This window comes from Astyanax mexicanus, chromosome 19 (genome assembly GCF_023375975.1).
Source record: "Astyanax mexicanus isolate ESR-SI-001 chromosome 19, AstMex3_surface, whole genome shotgun sequence".
Lineage (NCBI taxonomy): Eukaryota > Metazoa > Chordata > Actinopteri > Characiformes > Acestrorhamphidae > Astyanax > Astyanax mexicanus.
The window spans coordinates 40425001-40444532 of NC_064426.1; the positions used below are offsets into that span (position 1 = coordinate 40425001).

Sequence of the window (19532 nt, forward strand, 5' to 3'; positions counted from 1 at the left end):
AGGCATGGTGTTCCTGGGATTAAAGGCCTCACCTTTTCTCCTCCAAACATATTGCTGGGTGTTGTGGCCAAACAGCTCAATTTTTGTTTCGTCTGACCAGAGAACTTTCCTCCAGAAGGTTTTATCTTTGTCCATGTGATCAGCAGCAAACTTCAGCCGAGTCTTAAGGTGCCTTTTCTGGAGCAAGGGCTTCTTTCTTGCACGGCAGCCTCTCAGTCCATGGCGATGTAAAACACGCTTGACTGTGGAGACTGACACCTGTGTTCCATCAGCTTCCAAATCCTTGCAGACCTGCTTCTTGGTGATTCTTGGTTGACTCTTGACCATCCTGACCAATCTCCTCTCGGCAGCATGTGATAGCTTGCGTTTTCTTCCTGATCGTGGCAGTGACACAACTGTTCCATGCACTTTATACTTGCGTATAATTGTCTGCACAGTTGCTCTTGGGACCTGTAGCTGCTTTGAAATGGCTCCAAGTGACTTCCCTGACTTGTTCAAGTCAATAATTCGCTTTTTCAGATCCACACTGAGTTCCTTTGACTTTCCCATTGTAGCTTTTGTAGCTGAGTCTAATCACTGGGTCAAATGAGCCCTATTTAAATGGGCTCATGAGAAGTCAACAGCTGTAGTCAATCAGAATCACTTACAAGAAGTGAAGAGGCCATGACATGAAGCTAATTTGATTGACACAACTCGCTACATCACCAAAATTGACAAATTTTGTTGCTGTATGTATATTTTTGACCCAGCAGATTTGGTGACATTTTCAGCAGACCCATAATAAATTTATGAAAGAACCAAATTTTATGACTGTTTTTTGTGACAAACATGTATGTGTTCCGATCACTCTATCACAGAAAAATAAGAGTTGTAGAACTTATTGAAAACTCAAGACAGCCATAACATTATGTTTTTTTACAAGTGTATGTAAACTTTTGACCACAACTGTACGTAGCTTGACGCACACCTCTCTGGAAATATAACTACTGGTCGTGCTACGCAGACAGCAGCAGCTGTGACTGGTCCACCTTTTTATGGTCTGTTGTTTGCGTTCTTTAGCTGTTTACTTCGTATATTGTGTAATTTTGTGGAACAAATTAAACCCAATTCTAATCAGAGCCTTAATTTAAAGCCTTAGTGTTTTATATTATATGTACTTCTTACAGTACAATAACTCACAAACCTATATAAAAGCCCAGTCATGCAAAAACATACTATACATAAATAATAATAATAATAATAATAATAATAATAATAATAATAAAAATACTGTGATATACTGTAAAACCGTCAGAATTGTAAAAAGTACCGTAATATGCATTTTTGGTCATACCGCCCAGCACTATGTATGATGTATTGGGCAAATAATATTTTATAATTGGTTACTTAAAATCTGAATAATTTTGTAATGTTCTGACAACAATGTTAGAACGAGAAAAGGTAGCGTTGCTGTTTATATTGAATCTGTATTTGATCTGATTTGTATTTTGTATTCAGATCTGAAACTGCAGCATCTCTCCTTCATACTGGATAAAGTCTTCCTGCTGTTCCCCAACTACTGCCTGGGCATGTCCTTCAACCAGTTCTACCAGAACTACGAGACCATCAGTTTCTGCACCATCAACTTCTTCACCAAAGATATCTGCCAGCATCTCAGTGAGTTTATTCATTATTCCTGCTCTGTCCTGTCTGATTCAGTGAGTCTGAGTATTATCAAGTTTCTATTTCATGAATATTCATGAGTAAGAGATAAAATCCTTTGGTTTTTCCCCGCCCACTAATCCTCCCCAGAACTAAAACAGCCTGAAACAGAAGCAGAAAAAACATCTCACAAAGCTTCATTCATACTGCAGACCACCACAACATTTAATGACAAGAAAAAATCAGACCTTTATTATTATGCATAATGCATAATAATAACTGCATAATAATAAAGCCATGCATTCATTATGCATTATGAGGAAAAACATATGCTATTATTTAGCAAACAAAAAAAAATCTGTAAAAAAAAAAATCTGATTTTTATTTGATAAAAAATGTGAAAACCGTGTAGAATTGTCATTCCACTTCACAGTTATGTACAATTTGTGTTGATATATCGTTTAAAATCTCAGTAAAATACATTTAAGTTTGTGGTTGTAAGGTGACAAAATGTGAAAAAGTAGTATGAATACTTTTGCAAGCCATTGTGTATATATATATATATATATATATATATATATATATATATATATATATATTGTGGTAGGCCCCTGGGGTTAGGGGCGTGACCACTGTGACCCGGAAGGAGGAAGCTCACAGAGAACACAGACACGGGGAGTAAATGAAACTCAAAGCATACCTTTATTTTAAACGCCCTCCACCACACCCAAAAACAACTTAAACAAACATAGCCCAATGGGGCTCTAGAGTCCGTAGAATTACTTTTCTTCGTTTTTAAAGGTCCGTGCGGCCTCAGCTCACTCCTCCCAAGTCCAAGTCTCTCTCGAGTGTGAGCTGAGGCAGAGTTTTTATGCCTGTCCCAGCTGGCGGCTTAATCAGTCCTGAATGCCCACCGGCTGGGACAGACATGGCTGTGAGTTCCGGCGTGGGGCGGACCCACGGTTCCCCCGCCTCCTCACGCCACAATATATATATACTACTGTATATACTACTATATATATGCTACTGACAACTTTTATGGAGATGCAGATTTCATTTTCCAGCAGGACTTGGCACACTGCCCACACTGCCAAAAGTACCAATTGGTCTTACATAATATTCTAATTTTCTGAGACACTGATTTTTGAGTTTTCATTGGCTGTAAGCTTCATAACCATCAACAATAAAAGTTAAAAATAAAGCCTAAAATAGATAATTCTGTGTGTAATACACCTATATGATATATGAGCTTCACATTTTGAAAAGAATTACTGAAATAAAGTAATGGAAAATGCAAGAAAATAAACGTATTTTACTATATTTGATTGCAAACAGGATAAACCCAATATATTTCAATTTTCCTCTGTACACCCAGGTCTGAAATGCTGAAATTTCCGTGCTGTTTATTGAACATTTAATGATTTGTTTTCGTATCTGTTACAGATTTCTAGGACCGGGTGAGAGATTTAGCTGAAGTAGTTTTAAATAAATGAATGATTTGCTCTGAATGTGATGTGCTGTGTGATTATTTACAGATATCACGTATCAGCTGGATTATTTCTCAGTGGATGAGCCGGGCGTGGGGCGCTTCCTGATCGCCATGGCCCTGCAGGGTCTGGTCTTCCTCAGCCTCCTCTTCATCATCGAGCTGCAGTTCATCCGAACCTTTCTCAACCTGTGCAGGATCCGCAGGAAGGTACGGAGAGGATTTCTGCATTTATTGGTGTTTCAGTTTTACAGAATTTAACAACCAATATTCTATTTCATGATAAATGGAGAGCATAATAATTGCAGTTTAATTGTATAAATTGCATTACATTTTACATCAAATTTTTGTGTGTGTATAACAGCATGTGCTGGTTCTGGATGAGCCTCTGCAGCATGAGGATCGGGACGTGGCTGATGAGAGGAAGAGGGTACTGGAGTGTCAGCCGATGGTGGAGTCTATGGTGGGAAGCCCCCTCATCCTTCAGGAGCTCACCAAGGTACTACTGATGGGTTTCTTATGTGTTTAAAAAAAAAATAATATATATATATATATATATATATATATATACATATATATATATATATATATACATATATATATATATATATATATATATATATATATATATGTATATATATATATATATATATATACATATATATATATATATATATGCATATACATATATATATATATATATATATATATGTATATATATATATACACACTGACTACTTTACACTGTATCAAAGTGTTATATCTTCAGTGTTGTCCCCTAAAAATATATAATAAAATATTTACGATATAAGTATATATAAATATAAGTAATATCTATATTAATATTAATTTCAGGAATAGATTACTACAACACAATAAATATTAATGCCTTACTATTTAGTACAAATAATAGTTTCATAAATTTGGTAGAAACAAAGTAATTTTTAAACATTTATTTATATATATATATATATATATATATATATATATATATATATATATATATATATATGAGAGAGAGAGAGAGAGAGAAGAGGAAGATGGATGATCACAAACCACCAAACTGAACTGCTTGAATTTTTGCACCAGGAGTAAAGCAGCATAAAGTTATCCAAAAGCAGTGTGTAAGACTGGTGGAGGAGAACATGCTTCCAAGATTCATGAAAACTAAAAAATTCTATAAATGCTCTAAATGACAATATTTTTATTCGGAATTTGGGAGAAATGTTGTCTGTAGTTTATAGAATAAAATAACAATGTTCATTGGTATCACTTTAAAATAAGACTATCTTTATAAAGGGTTTATAAATGGTTTACAATTAGTTTATTAATGGTTACTAATTAGTATGTAAATGCCTTAAAATTATTCATAATCAGTTATAACACATATGTAGAAAGGGAAACAATACAGATGGCTGTGGGTTCACTATTTGGCAAACAACAGGTCATTGTTGCCCTTTCTATGTATGTGTTATAACTGATTATTAATGATGATTACATTTTAAGGTATTTACAACCTAATTAGTAACCATTAATAAACTAATTGTAAACCATTTATAAACCCTTTATAAAGGTAGTCTTATTTTAAAGTGGTACCATGTTCATTTTACGTAAACATAAACCTATAAATAGCAAAATCTGAGAAACTGATATGGAGCTGTACATACTATGTAGCAATTGTTTTTAATGAGTTTAATAATGCATTGTGTAGTGTTGTATTGTTTGTGTTCTATTTGCGTTGTATGTGCTGTAATGTGTTGTATTGTGTTTTAATGTGTTTAATAATGTGTTATTTTGTGTTGTATTGTTTTGTATTGTGTTATAATGTGTTATAATGTGTTGTATTGGGTTTTAATGTGTTTAATAATGTGTATTGTTTTGTATTGTGTGCAGGTATACCCGGGCTCTATGCGGGCGGTGGACTGTCTCTCTCTGGCCGTGGGGAAGGGCGAGTGTTTCGGTCTGCTGGGGTTTAATGGAGCGGGGAAGACCACCACCTTCAAAATGCTGACTGGAGATGAGCGTGTGACTGCAGGAGACGCCTTCATCGACGGATACAGTATCCTCAGAGACATCAAGAAGGTCAGACCTACAGAACACTGCATACTCTTTTTAAAATACTCAAATGCTGTATGCAACATTTGCAATGTCCAGTATAAGCTAAAGTATGTATAAAACACATGGCCTTGCCATGAGTACGTTGGCCAGTGTTCAGTTAACCTCGCTCACATGATAACACCACACAACTTATAATAACAGGTGTGGCTTTTCCAACGATAAATCAGAGCTAACACTGAATTTCTATGTTCAGTAAGAAAAGCAGTAAAGGAAGTGACCTTAGCTTAGCATGTTGCTAAGATTACCGATGTTCTTGCTCCCGCAGGTGCAGCAGCGGATCGGGTACTGCCCGCAGTTCGATGCCGTGCTGGATCACATGACCGGGCGGGAGACTCTGAGCATGTATGCCAGGCTGAGGGGCATCCCGGAGAAGTACGTGTCTTCCTGTGTGGAGAACGTGCTGCGCTCACTGCTGCTGGAACCCCACGCTGATAAACTGGTCCGCAGTTACAGGTACCATAAACCAGACAGACGCTGATATGTGGAGTACGCTACATTCATATTATATTTTATATATATATATATATATATATATATATATATATATATATATATATATATATATATATATATATATATATATATAATAGATCAATTTAATGCTGCTGTATGGAGTATGCGAAAAAAACAAGTCTGGGCCATCTTTGTGTAGAGCAACAGTTTTGTTTCTCACATCCTCAGAGAGTTCTTTGCCAGGAGGTGGCATGCTGAATAAATATCCAGTGGCCAGTATGAGAGATTTAAACCCGAAACACCAAATTAAACAGCCTTGCTCCCCATTTACACCTGAGACCTTGTAACTTCAATGCGTCACATGACACTGAGGAGGGAAAATGGCTAATTAGGCACAATTTGGCCATTTTTATTTAGGATTGTGTTTACTGTTATTTCCAACAGTTTAGACATGAATGGCTGTGTGTTAAGTTATTTTGAGGGCACCATAAATTAACACTGTTCTACTGTTATAAGCTGTACAATGACTACTTTACATCAACTTGTATCAAAGTGTCATATCTTCATATGTTGTGTTATCCCTTGAAAATATATAATAAAATATTTTTACGAAAATGTAAGGGTTGTACTCACTTTTGTGAGATACTGTATATCTGTGGGCGATATGGCTTTTAAAGTAAAATGATGTTTTAGGGTATTTTTTGCTAAAAAAATATATATAATAATTTACAAAAAAATAATTACATTCTTGACAAACCTTTTTTTTATTCATTTTAAGAATATACTACTACAACACAATAGATATTAAAGCTTTATTTGGTACAAATATAACATTAATTCAGAAGGATAAAAATCGTTTCAACATTTGTCTGTTTCATAAGTAACTTATTAACCACCCTGATTTTGTATAATATAGTTATATTATAACAAAAAATATGTAAAAATAAAGGAATGTAACAACAGAAATATACCATAAAACTAAGTTCGGCATATTTAGTGCATTAATATAAACCGCAAACAAATTATTACATGTGAATACAGTTTATAGCAAAACAAATCCAAAATAGACTGCTGCTTTTAAGAATATTATTGTGTCAAAAATATAAACTGCACTAATATTAAATTTACAATGTAAAAAAATATACAAAAAGAAAGAAATGAATTTACAAATATATACATATTGAATACAATTTATTCGGAAAAGCTGTCACGTTATATATTTCTGTGATAATTAAGGTTTTTGAATGTCTTCTGACCCACAGTGGGGGTAACAAGAGGAAGCTGAGTGCAGGCATGGCTCTGATTGGTGGGCCGCCGGTCATCTTCCTGGATGAGCCGTCCACTGGTATGGACCCGGTGGCCAGACGCCTGCTGTGGGATGCAGTTACGCGCACCAGAGAGTCCGGCAAAGCTATAGTTATAACATCACACAGGTGAGTTAGAGTTTAGCTGAACTGAGCATTAAAAAAATATAATGCACCTCCGATTTGGGGATGCAGAGTGATCCAGCAGTCTAAAGCACTGCAACTATGTTTGGGAGATTGCTGGTTCGAGTCCCGGTCATGCAGCTTACATCAGCTGCCGGAGCCCAGAGAGAGCACAATTGGCCTTGCTCTCTCTGGGTGGGTACAGTACAGTAGATGGTGCTTTTTCTTTTCTCCTCATCACTCCTAGGGTGATGTGGATCAGCACAAGGCTGCGTCTGTGAGCTGATGTATCAGAACCGAGGCGCTGCGCTTTCCTCCGGGCTAAACTGAAAAGAGAAATGGGAGAAAATTGGAAATAAGAAATAAAAATGCACCTCGGATTGCTCATATAAACTCGTCTAATCTACGAGTGTAGAGCTACAGGATCTACAGGTCCAGCTGTAGCAACATCTGTGGGTAAATGTGCTGCAGGATCCTAACAGAACCTGTAGAACCTCCTCCAATTCAAACCAAACCATCTCAATCTTACATCATCTTATATCCAGAATAGAGGATCCAACAGGGTCTAAACTAGAATCTCTTTTTTATTGTATTTCCTGTCTTATTTATTGTAACTCCTGTCTCTCTCTCTTTTTCTTTGTCTGTCTGCAGTATGGAGGAGTGTGAAGCCCTGTGCACTAGGCTGGCTGTGATGGTGAACGGACAGTTTAAGTGTTTGGGAAGTCCTCAGCATCTGAAGAGCAAGTTTGGCAGCGGCTACACGCTGTTGGCCAAAGTTCACACAGAGCCGGATTTAGAGGAGATGGACATCCAGCTCTTTAAAGACTTCATCGAGAGCACCTTCCCTGGTTCGTATCTGTGGGCATCAAAGGTGGAAAAAGTACTGAAAAATTGTAATTGAGTAAAAGTACCTTTACTTTGCTAAAATTCTACTCAAGTAAAAGTAAAAGTACCCATCTAAAAATCTACTCAAGTAAAAGTAAATGTACCCATCTAAAAATCTACTCAAGTAAAAGTAAAAGTACCCATCTAAAAATCTACTCAAGTAAAAGTAAATGTACCCATCTAAAAATCTACTCAAGTAAAAGTACCCATCTAAAAATCTACTCAAGTAAAAGTAAAATTACCCATCTAAAAATCTACTCAAGTAAAAGTACCCATCTAAAAATCTACTCAATTAAAAGTAAAATTACCCATCTAAAAATCTACTCAAGTAAAAGTAAAATTACCCATCTAAAAATCTACTCAAGTAAAAGTACCCATCTAAAAATCTACTCAATTAAAAGTAAAATTACCCATCTAAAAATCTACTCAAGTAAAAGTAAAAAAGTACCCATCTAAAAATCTACTCAAGTAAAAGTAAAATTACCCATCTAAAAATCTACTCAAGTAAAAGTACCCATCTAAAAATCTACTCAATTAAAAGTAAAATTACCCATCTAAAAATCTACTCAAGTAAAAGTAAAAAAGTACCCATCTAAAAATCTACTCAAGTAAAAGTAAAATTACCCATCTAAAAATCTACTCAAGTAAAAGTACCCATCTAAAAATCTACTCAATTAAAAGTAAAATTACCCATCTAAAAATCTACTCAAGTAAAAGTAAAAAAGTACCCATCTAAAAATCTACTCAAGTAAAAGTAAAATTACCCATCTAAAAATCTACTAGAGTAAAAGTAAAAGTACCCATCTAAAAATCTACTCAAGTAAAAGTAAAAGTACCCATCTAAAAATCTACTCAAGTAAAAGTAAAAAAGTACCCATCTAAAAATCTACTTGAGTAAAAGTAAAAAAGTACTTAATTTAAAATGTACTTTGAGTAAAAGTTACATAGCTACTTTTAATTATTTGATGAAAAAAAAAATGAATTAAATAGTTTTTAATGAACTATTATTCCACATAATGTTTTTTGGATCTTTCAGGCAGTATTTGTTCAGACCACCCTATAAAACATTTTCAAGAACAAGTGGTATAGGTTTCTATGATCCATTTTCTTTTCTTTACTGTTAAAAAGTTGTGTGACTATAAACTGTATTTTTACAGTTTTACATGTTTACATAGTTATTTTTTAACTTGTCATTGCTGTGCTTTAACTGCTATTTACGTGTTTTTTTTTTTACACTAAGCAGATTGTTTAATGATTAAAAATAGTTAACACCACATGCTTTCTCAGGTTTAATGTGGAAGTTTTGAAAGCTGACAGCTCTGTCCGGGGGCGGGGTACATTTTGTATTGCATGAGGACGTTATTGCCTCGTTATTCCACGCCTGAGCATCCGTGCCAATTTTTTTTTTTTTTTTTTTTTTAATTCCGACAATTGTTTTTTTTCCCCCAGCATTTTATTTTTTACTTAGTAATTGGGAGTTATCCAATGTAGCAAAGTAAATTACTTGGTTCAAAACGTACTTGAGTAAAAGTAAACTTACCTATTTTAAAAACTACTTTAAAAATCACAAACTACTCATTAAATCTACTCAATTACAGTAACCTGAGTAAATGTAATTGATTACTTTCCACCTCTGGTGGGCATTAACCTGTTTATATAGTATTGGTGTGGGCCTGAGGGTATCAGTGATAATGCTGTGTGTTTCTGTGTTTTATCTTCACAGGAAGTGTGCTTAAAGATGAACACCAGGGGATGGTACACTACCACTTGACTGACAAGATGCTGACCTGGGCTCAGGTATGTTCCGTATTCAGAACACTTATGAAAAGGTTTCTAGGAATTTAAGGATCATAAATGAAGCAGATTTGGTTTTATTATGTATTTTATTATGTTACTACTATTACTATCTCAGATCTGTGGCTGATCCAAGCCTTTTTTAAAGGATCATTTTTTGTTTTTAAAGCTGATCCACTTTAGATCCTTTGTTTTGTTGTAGCAGAGGCACCATTGACACAATTGATTCTCAGCAGAGAACCGGTGAGGAAAACTAACTGACTAAAACAAAAGCTTCTAATTCTCTTCTAAAACTCTATTTCTGTTTAAATAGTGCAGCAGTTGTTCTGTGGACATTACAACAAAATAACCTGCACTACAATCATCAAAAAATCCATCCATTCTTTTTTTGTTAATCCGCTAAAAGAGTTGTGACCTCACAATAAGAAAGGAACCTGCATAGACCATCCCTGACTCCACCCCTCACCTGTCAACCCCCATCAGAGCACCACCCTGAAGAAAAGCCATATTGATCTGCTGGTTAAGAACCTCAGACAGTACACAGCAGGATTAGCCAAAAGACTTTGTTTGAGGGAGGGATCTGTACCTGTTGTCTGTGGCCAGTCAACAAATGAGAGAGATGAAAGTACTTTCAAATAACGAGTTTTGTGTTTCTATCACAGTTAAGCATCAACTAGCTTGTTTGTGTTTTGTCATTTAGCACAACACAAGCTAACGCTAATGTGTGGTAAACATGCAGCATAAATATGGGTCAGGGCAAGTATTTATCAAAGGTTTGCTATGCAGCAGAGCGCGTTTATACTTCTGCGTGCCCGTAAATTGCCCTTTATTTGCATAAAAGTGAAAGAACCCTTTAAGGCAGGGGTGTCCAAACTTTTTTTGTTGGGGGCCAGAAGGAGAAATATATTTGAAGTCACGGGCCACAGACTCTATAATAAAACAAATAATAAAATATACCACTTTAAATAATACTTTTTCCTGATTACTTTCATTTACACACCATTTTACTTGACTTACTATCTTTATTTTTGACAGTGTTGTGTAAACTAAGATTTTTCAAATTGATGTTTCATTTCATAATGTCTCTTAATATTAAACTCCTTAATTACGCCAACTTTTAGACTCATTTGCCCTTTTTCTGCGGTACAAATGAGCACTCTCTCCGCTTTTAGACTCTTTGGCCCGTTTTTCTGCGCTACAACTGAGCACCCTTTCTGCTTTTAGACACTTTGGCCTGTTTTTTTGCTCTAGAAATGCGCAGCCTCTCTGCTTTTAGACTCTTTGGCCCGTTTTTCTGCGCTAGAAATGCGCACTCTCTCTGCTTTTAGACTCTTTGGCCTGTTTATTGCGCTAGAACTCCGCACTCTCTCCGCTTTTAAACTCTTTGGCCTGTTTTTTGCGCTAGAAATGTGCACTCTCTCCGCTTTTAGACTCTTTGGCCCTTTTCATTCTGAAAGAGGCTGAAACTGGCAAGAGTTAATCACTTGAATTTCTTGTCTCTTAATGTAAAGGTTTGAGAGCATCAGTTAAAGTAAAGTAGTGAAGAGGTAGAGTTACAGGTATACAGTGAATAGTGAATATTTGAGTAATGTTCTAATCCAGATTATGAGAAGCAACAACTACCGTATTTTTCGGACTATAAGGCGCACTTAAAAACTTTTAATTTTCACAAAAATTGACAGTGCGTCTTATAATACGGTGCGCCTTTTGTATGGATTTTACTCGTCAGGTTGTAAGGAGCAGTAAACACACACTCCGTGCAGCGTTATAGAGAGTTTCAGTGCTATACAGAGTCCAGAGCCGTGCAGCTCCGAGGCTGAGCAGCAATAGCATTAGCTAGATGCTAACCGCTAAGCTAGCTAGCTTATTCACTGAGATCAGTATTATCTAAATTTTACTCGTCAGGTTGTAAGTAGCAGTAAACACACACTCCGTGCAGCGTTATAGAGAGTTTCAGTGCTATACAGAGTCCAGAGCCGTGCAGCTCCGAGGCTGGAGCAGCAAATAGCATTAGCTAGCTTATTCACTGTTCAGAGATCAGTATTATCTCAATTTTACCCGTCAGGATTACTCAGTGTAACGCTGTCGTTTAAGTTTGGGTTAACTTTACTAGTTTAGGTGACTAGCTAGCGTGCTAGCGGATAGCTATGCTAACGCTGGTGCAGCAAGCCTTAGTGGACATCTGGAAATCTAAGCTTACTGTAAATAAACTGAAGCACGTTACTCACCCAAATAAACAGTTTTCAGGAGAGGAATCTGTGTAGATTAATATCCAGCACTCGTTTGACTTTGAAAGAGCTATATTTTGTATACTGAGACGCTCCACCGGCAAGCGACCACCCCCGGTGGGGGAAGGGAAACATGGCGCCACCCCTGTTCACTTTGATATAGGCACCCTTTCTAGTGTCACTTAACGCGCCTTATAATGCGATGCGCCCTATGTATGGAAAAATAGCAGAAAATAGGCGTTCTTTGATAGTGCGTCTTATAATACGGTGCGCCTTATAGTCCGAAAAATACGGTACTCAACTAAATAAAGAAAAGTAAAAAATGACTAAGAATTGGAGGTCTGAAAATCTTAAGAGTTTAAAGAACTTCGAAAGCATCCTCAAGTGCATACAATATGATGATTATGATGATGATGAAACTGGCACTCATCAGGATCATCAGAACACTTTCTTCTCTTTGCCAGGTGTTCGGGACGCTGGAGGCGGCTAAGGAGAAGTACAGTATCGAGGACTACTGCGTGAGTCAGATTTCTCTGGAGCAGGTTTTCCTCAGCTTCGCTCAGTTCCGGCACTGCTCGGAGTTCCAGAAAAAACAGTGAGGGGGCGGAGCTTCCTCCTCGGGGTTTGATTTCCTCACTTCTGCCTTTTTTACGAGGGTCGAGGCTCGTCCTGCAGACGCGCTCGGAGTCCCGGAGCTCCGCCCCCTCGCCGTCTTATTCACACAGAAACACAGGTATTAACCACTGGAGCGGGGGTCCGGACTGAGCATGTGCAGTACAGTACAGTGAGTGTGTGTGTGTGTTTGTGTAACTCGTGTGTCAGCCATTCCAACAGTGTGTGAGTGTTTGTTTGAATGAGTGTGTGTGTGTGTGTGTGTGTGGCTGCCGGGTGCGCAGGGTGCATCACCCGAGTTCTACAGTGCGTCTTTAATGTGTCGCACCTTTTTTGTGCTTTCAGTTTTAAAAACTGGAAGTTGTGCGTGCACTGTTGCACTGTTGCACGGTTACGCCTGGAGATCCGTGCTTTCTGCGTCGTGCATCATTATCATTAACTACCACAGACTGTGTGATGCTCACCAGTGTGTGTGTGTGTGTGTGCGAGCTCAAGATGAGTCTGTTTTCTTCTTTTCTTGTTTTTTTTTTTACCGATTTTCTGTCTTTTCTGTCTTTTTTTTTGTCTTTTACTGTGTTTCTAAAAGTTGAGGGTCATCAGATTCATCAAACGAGCTTAAAGACGTTCCGAAAGTACAGAAAACATGTAGGAAAAAAGAGTAAAACATGAGTAAAGAAGAAGAAACAAGTCTGTTATCTTTGTAAAACGATAGGAAATGTAATAAAACATAATCTCCTATATATCGAAAAAAACAGCTGAATTAATATTGCTGTTAATTTCAAAAGACTGAGTGTAAAAGCAGTTTTAGAGCTGTTTTTTTGCCTTTCTGACAAAAAGGGAAATTCTTATTTCATTTATTTCATTTGTTTCATTCCATTCTCTTGATGAAAATATGCATCTGTAAAATGTGTTGTGTTTTTGTTCATCCACAGTATAGTGTGTGTATTGCACAGACAATAATATTAAGAATATTAATAATAATATTAATTATTATTCATTGGAATTAACAATTATCCAAAGAAGAAATTCATTCATTTCTAATGTCATTAGTTTCAGAGAGAGTTTAAAAAGTTAAATGAGTAAATAGAGTAAATCTCTGGTCCAGTAATGAATGTTACCTTTTGCCTTTTTATTTTATTATATTTTATTCATATTTTCTTTGCATTCTCCTCTGGGGAGTTTTTCTTAAAGCATCATTGTTGCACAAAGGTTATAAAAGTGCAATATAGACCTTAAAGCCTGAAATTTACTTCATGCATAGACGTGAACACATCCCATAGTAAACTCAACCTGCGTCCTCATGTTACTCAATACAATACATTTCTTTATTTAATTTATTTTCTACAGTGTAGATTATTATTATTATCAAAGACATGAACATGATTAAACGACATACAGCTCTGGAAAAAAAAAGAGACCAATTTTTTAGTTTCTGAATCAGTTTCTCTGATTTTGTTATTTATAGGTTTATGTTTGAGTAAAATGATTTGTTGTTTTATTCTATAAACTACAGACAACATTTCTCCCAAATTCCAAATTCATTTAGAGCATTTATTTGCAGAAAATGAGAAATGGCTGAAATAACAAAAAAGATGCAGAGCTTTCAGACCTCAAATAATGCAAAAAGAAGTTTAAAGAGTTCAGAAATCAATATTTGGTGAAATAACCCTGTTTTTTTAAGGCAATCATGTTCTCCTCCACCAGTCTTACACACTGCTTTTGGATAGCTTTATGCTGCTTTACTCCTGGTGTAAAAATTCAAGCAGTTCAGTTTGGTGGTTTGATGGCTTGTGATCATCCATCTTCCTCTTGATTATATTCCAGAGGTTTTCAATTTGGTAAAATCAAAGAAACTCATCTTTTTTAAGTGCTTTCTTATTTTTTTCCTGAGCTGTATATTGCTGTATATTTTAACCCCTAAAAAATTATAAAATCATAAAAAAAATAACACTTTTATTTAGTAACCAATCTTTTTTTTTATGTTTAAATGTTTTGTGACAGTTTGTGAAAAAATTGTTTAATAACCAAAAAAAGTGGTTTATTACTTGATGGCATCATCATGCCATAGTAGAAGAAAATCAGATCAGATCAAATATATAATAATAATAAATATATAATATATATAATATTATACATAAATATATAATAATAATACATAAAATACCATATAAAATTCCCTTTTTGTATTAAACTGCAAAAATATTTAATAATAATATTATTGTTTATTTTTTTATTTTAATTTAAGATCGCCTGCACTGCGACTATCACACGAACGCATTGTATGATAATGATTCTGAAATGATATGACAATATTGTGCAACCCTAGAGGCAGGCTCTATAGCGCCCACTTGTGGCAGCACTCAGAATGCAGCTTGCACTTTTATTTATTTATTTTTGCACTGCGTTATGAAATTCGTATGCTGTACATCTCTAAAATCTAATCGTCTCCGTTCACGTCTTTAAGTGAAGTAAGTTTCGAGCCTTTTTTAATACTAATAAAGAACGAAAGTCCTTCAATAACCTGATGATGCTTTGTGGAAACTGGTACCCAGATGTTGCCTCACTCTTCCAGCTGTTCACTTTGGCTGACATCATGTTTCCCCTTTATATCTTTGAATGTTTTATTTTAATATAAAGACCAATGCTGGAGCGCAATGGATGCACTACTGATTTGGACCAATTTAATTGGCCCCTTCACGTCCAATAAAGGCCTAAGGGCAGGAGCGTCCGATCAAGTGTGGCTGCAGGTTTGATTTACTGATTAATTAATCAGTTACTTATCACATGTTAGGGCTACATTATATTTAAAAAAATGTGTTAAAATGTTTATTGGAAATCCTGATTTTGTGAAAAAACTAGGGATGCACTGATGTTGGAATTCTGGGCCAATGCTAATATCCTACTTTACACCTGTATATACATATATATATATAATACATATTTATAACTTACAGAGAGACTACGCTCCTTTTTTGTTACCTTATTTGATGATTTTTGGGATTCAAAAATAACTTTAAATCTTTTTTATTTAATGAACAAGTTAAACCTATTGAAACCAATAAAAATAGATACAAATATGCCCAAATCAATGAATTTTAAAGTAGCCTGGTCGTTTTCCAGCTTACAATAAATATATCAGCAAGTATATATTTGAAATATTGATATTGTACAATATCCATATAATTTCGATATCATCCTGCATCCCTAAAGAGAATAAGCCTGATGATTGATTGGTTAGTTGGTGTTTGATGGGAATGGAAACCTGCAGTCATGTGGATGATATTAGACGCTCCTGTTCTCAGAGAATTGTTTACAGTTTTATGTTGTTTAGTTAAAATATGATATGAGTTTATGTAGAGGAGACTCGGAGGCCTTATGATGTAAAACCTACTGACGAGCTTCTACATACTGACCCAAACTGGCTAAATCCAATGTACTGACCCAAACCGGCTAAATCCAACGTATTGACCCAACGTACTGACCCAAACAAGCTAAACCCAACGTATTGACCCCAAGTACTGACCCAAATGGGCTAAACCCCAAACGTACTGACCCAAACAGGCTAAACCCCAAACGTACTGACCCAAACAGGCTAAACCCAACAAACTCACCCAAAGTACTGACCCAAATGGGCTAAACCCCAAATGTACTGACCCAAACAGGCTAAACCCCAAACGTACTGACCCAAACAGACTAAACCCAACAAACTCACCCAAAGTACTGACCCAAATGGGCTAAACCCCAAACGTACTGACCCAAATAGGCTAAACCCAATGTACTGACCCAAAGTTCTGACCCAATCAGACTAAAGACAAACATACTGACCGAACGTACTGACCCAAATAGGCTAAACCTTAACATAATGACCCAGCGTACCCCTAGTGGGCTAAACCCAACATACTGACCCAAACAGGCTAAACTTCTATGTACTGACCCAACGTTCTGTCCCAAATGGGCTAAACCCCAATGTAATGACCCAATGTTCTTCTACAAACAGGCTAAACCCCAACGATCTGACCAAAACAGGCTAAACCCCAACGTACTGACCCAACGTTCTTTCCTAATCAGGCGAAATCCTAACATTATGACCCAGCGTACAGACCAATCGGGCTAAACCACAAGGTATTGACCCAAACAGGCTAAACCCAAACATACTGACCCAATGTACTGATCCAAACGGGCTAAATCCCAGTGTACTGACCCAAATGGCTTAAACCCCAACGTACTGACCCTACGTACTGACCCAAGCGGGCCAAACTGGCTAAACCTCAACGAATGTACTGACCACATATACTGACACAAGTGGGCTAAACCCCAATGTACTGGCCCAAACCCTATCATACTGACTCAATATACTGGCCCAAACCTGTTAAACCCTAACATACTAACCTAATGCTGTGTTCCATTTACCTCAGAAGTCTGATGTCGGAGCTAAGAATTAAACATTCAGATAATTTTACACTGTTTCAAACATTTATCAGAATTTGCAATTTGCTGCAACTGAATGGAAGATCGTTGATTGGTGTTGCACCAAAATATGTCCCAGATCACTGAGTGCATTTACACAAATATCCGGTAATAATCAGATTGCTGCAGTTATCTGAATATTTGAGTAGTCCTATATCAGCTTAATCTATACTCTTACTGAGATCAGAGTAAGGTCTGATTTTAAAAAATCTGATAAAAAGTTTTACATGCTGTTTGTCTCATTTCATTCTGTGCTGGTTGCAAAGCAAAAATCAGATTATTTCTCGTTATCTGATTACCCAAGTTCAGGAATGTGTTCTGCAGTAATCAGATCGTGAAGTGCGTGTAAACACACTCAGTTAGCATTGTTAGCTATATCAGTTCATCATACCATAATACTACTGCTCTACTACTGTTGATGTAGAGGGCGGCCATATTGGATTCTGAACATTTGACTTGAAATTTCTCGATTTACTTTCAACTTCTGAGTTTAAATGGAACACAGCAGCTGAAGATTCAGATACGAATAAACTGACTCCTCCCACTCATACTGCTATTAATAATTACTGCTATATTTCTCCTTCAGGACCACAGTGCTGCTGACTGACTGCTTCACCGTTAGTGTTGAATGTCCTCTATATATATATGATGATATAAAGGTCACTGGAGGTGTAGAGTTTTATTTAATTGTATATTTTTTGGCACTAGCTTTCATTTTGAGCTGCTTATCTAAACTGAACTGTTGCGTTTTTGCAGAAAGTTGAAGAAAACCTGGTGTTTTTTGTTAATGATTGTGATGATGTTGAGCTTACTGGTGAAATTGTAACCTGGGGATTAAGGGAAGATTCATCCTGTGTACTGTATCACTGAGTTAACCGTGTCTGCTGTGCTGTTCCATTTCCTTTCTCTTTATTTTTTTAAGTTAAATTAAATCCGTCCTAAACGAAAAAAACATGCTCTGAACTCGTGTGTTTCTTTTTTCTGTGGATTTATAAGTGAAATTCATCATCCATATGAAATTCATACAGTAAATGAATCAACCTTCACTTCTGAAAATTTCTCACAGTTAGTAGTCATCTAGCTAGATATGTTGTTTGAGAAATGTTCGAATGTTCTTAAAATGTTATTTAACGTTTTTAGAAGTTCTGTTAACGTTGCAGCAGCATCACTTATGTATATAGTTTTGAGAATGTTGAGAACTTTCAACGTTTCCAAAATGTTATTTATATATCTGGGAATGTTATGTGAGAAACATTTGAGTAATGTTGTGATGCAAACCCTTATTATATCACATATTTTCAGAACGCACGTTTATTCTGCAAAGTTTCTGTATGTGATTAAAACATTTGTATTTAACGTTTTAAATGTTCTGGTAACGTTGCTTTTGAGAATGTTGGGAACTTTTAACATTTCCAAAATGTTAGGATTTGTATATCTGGAAATGTTATGTGAGAAACATTCTAATAACGTTGTGATGCAAACCATTATTATATCACACATTTTTAGAACATTCCTTGAACATGATTTCTGTAATGTTCTTAAAACGTTCTCTAATGTTTTTCTAAACGTTTTGGTTAAGTTGCTGCAGCAACGTTTTGAGAATGTTGGCAACATTCAACATTTCCAAAATTGTATTATTTAGTATATGGAAATGTTGAGTGAGAAACATTCTAATAACGTTGTAATTAAAACCATTATTATATCACACATTTTCAGAATGTTCCTGTAAACATTATTTCTGTAATGTTACAGTTAACATTCTTAGTACATTCAATCTATCAAGTTTCTGTATGTTCTTAAAACGTTTTATTTAGTGTTTTTAAAAGTTCCGGTAACGTTGCTGCTGAATCACTTATGTAAATGTTTACAATTTTAATTTTGAGAATGTTGGGAACTTTCAACATTTCCAAAATGTTAGTATTTGTGTATCTGAAAATGTTACGCGAGAAACATTCTAATAACGTTGTGATGCAAACCATTATTATATCACACATTTTTAGAACATTCCTAGAACATGATTTCTGTAATGTTCTTTAAACAATCTTTAATGTTTTTTTAAATGTTTTGGTTACGTTGCTGCAGCAACGTTTTGAGAATGTTGGGAACTTTCAACATTTCCAAAATGTTAGTATTTAGTGTGGTGGAAAATAAAGATTAGTGACAGAACAAACACGAAAAATCTGAGTCTGGATCAAGTGAGTAGCGATTATTTAATTGGAGAAAAGACAGAATACATTTCAAAGCATGTGTTCAAGTCTCTGCCCCCGTACAGCCAACATCTCAGGGTATTTGAACCTTTTTAGGTCCCCTCAGGCCATTGCCTTATGTGGTAAAAAGCATTGCCTTATATGGTAAAAAAAAGTCCATGTATCCTGGTATATTACCTGGCCAGTCTTGACCAGTCGGTCGGTGCATTCCTAC

At 35.9% G+C, this 19532-nt stretch overlaps 1 protein-coding gene across 1 annotated transcript in view; it reads left to right on the forward strand.

Moving 5' to 3' along the window:
• Positions 1-18063, forward strand: part of abca3b (ATP-binding cassette, sub-family A (ABC1), member 3b) — a 66957-nt gene extending 48894 nt beyond the window's left edge. Inside the window, exons 23-31 of the mRNA XM_022665108.2 lie at positions 1498-1656; positions 3177-3337; positions 3492-3626; positions 5021-5209; positions 5511-5698; positions 6961-7131; positions 7777-7973; positions 9734-9807; positions 12497-18063. Of these exons, the coding sequence (XP_022520829.2) occupies positions 1498-1656; positions 3177-3337; positions 3492-3626; positions 5021-5209; positions 5511-5698; positions 6961-7131; positions 7777-7973; positions 9734-9807; positions 12497-12631 (1409 nt within the window). The 3' untranslated portion in view covers positions 12632-18063. The remainder of the gene's footprint in view (positions 1-1497; positions 1657-3176; positions 3338-3491; positions 3627-5020; positions 5210-5510; positions 5699-6960; positions 7132-7776; positions 7974-9733; positions 9808-12496) is intronic.
• The last annotated feature ends 1469 nt before the right edge of the window (positions 18064-19532 follow it).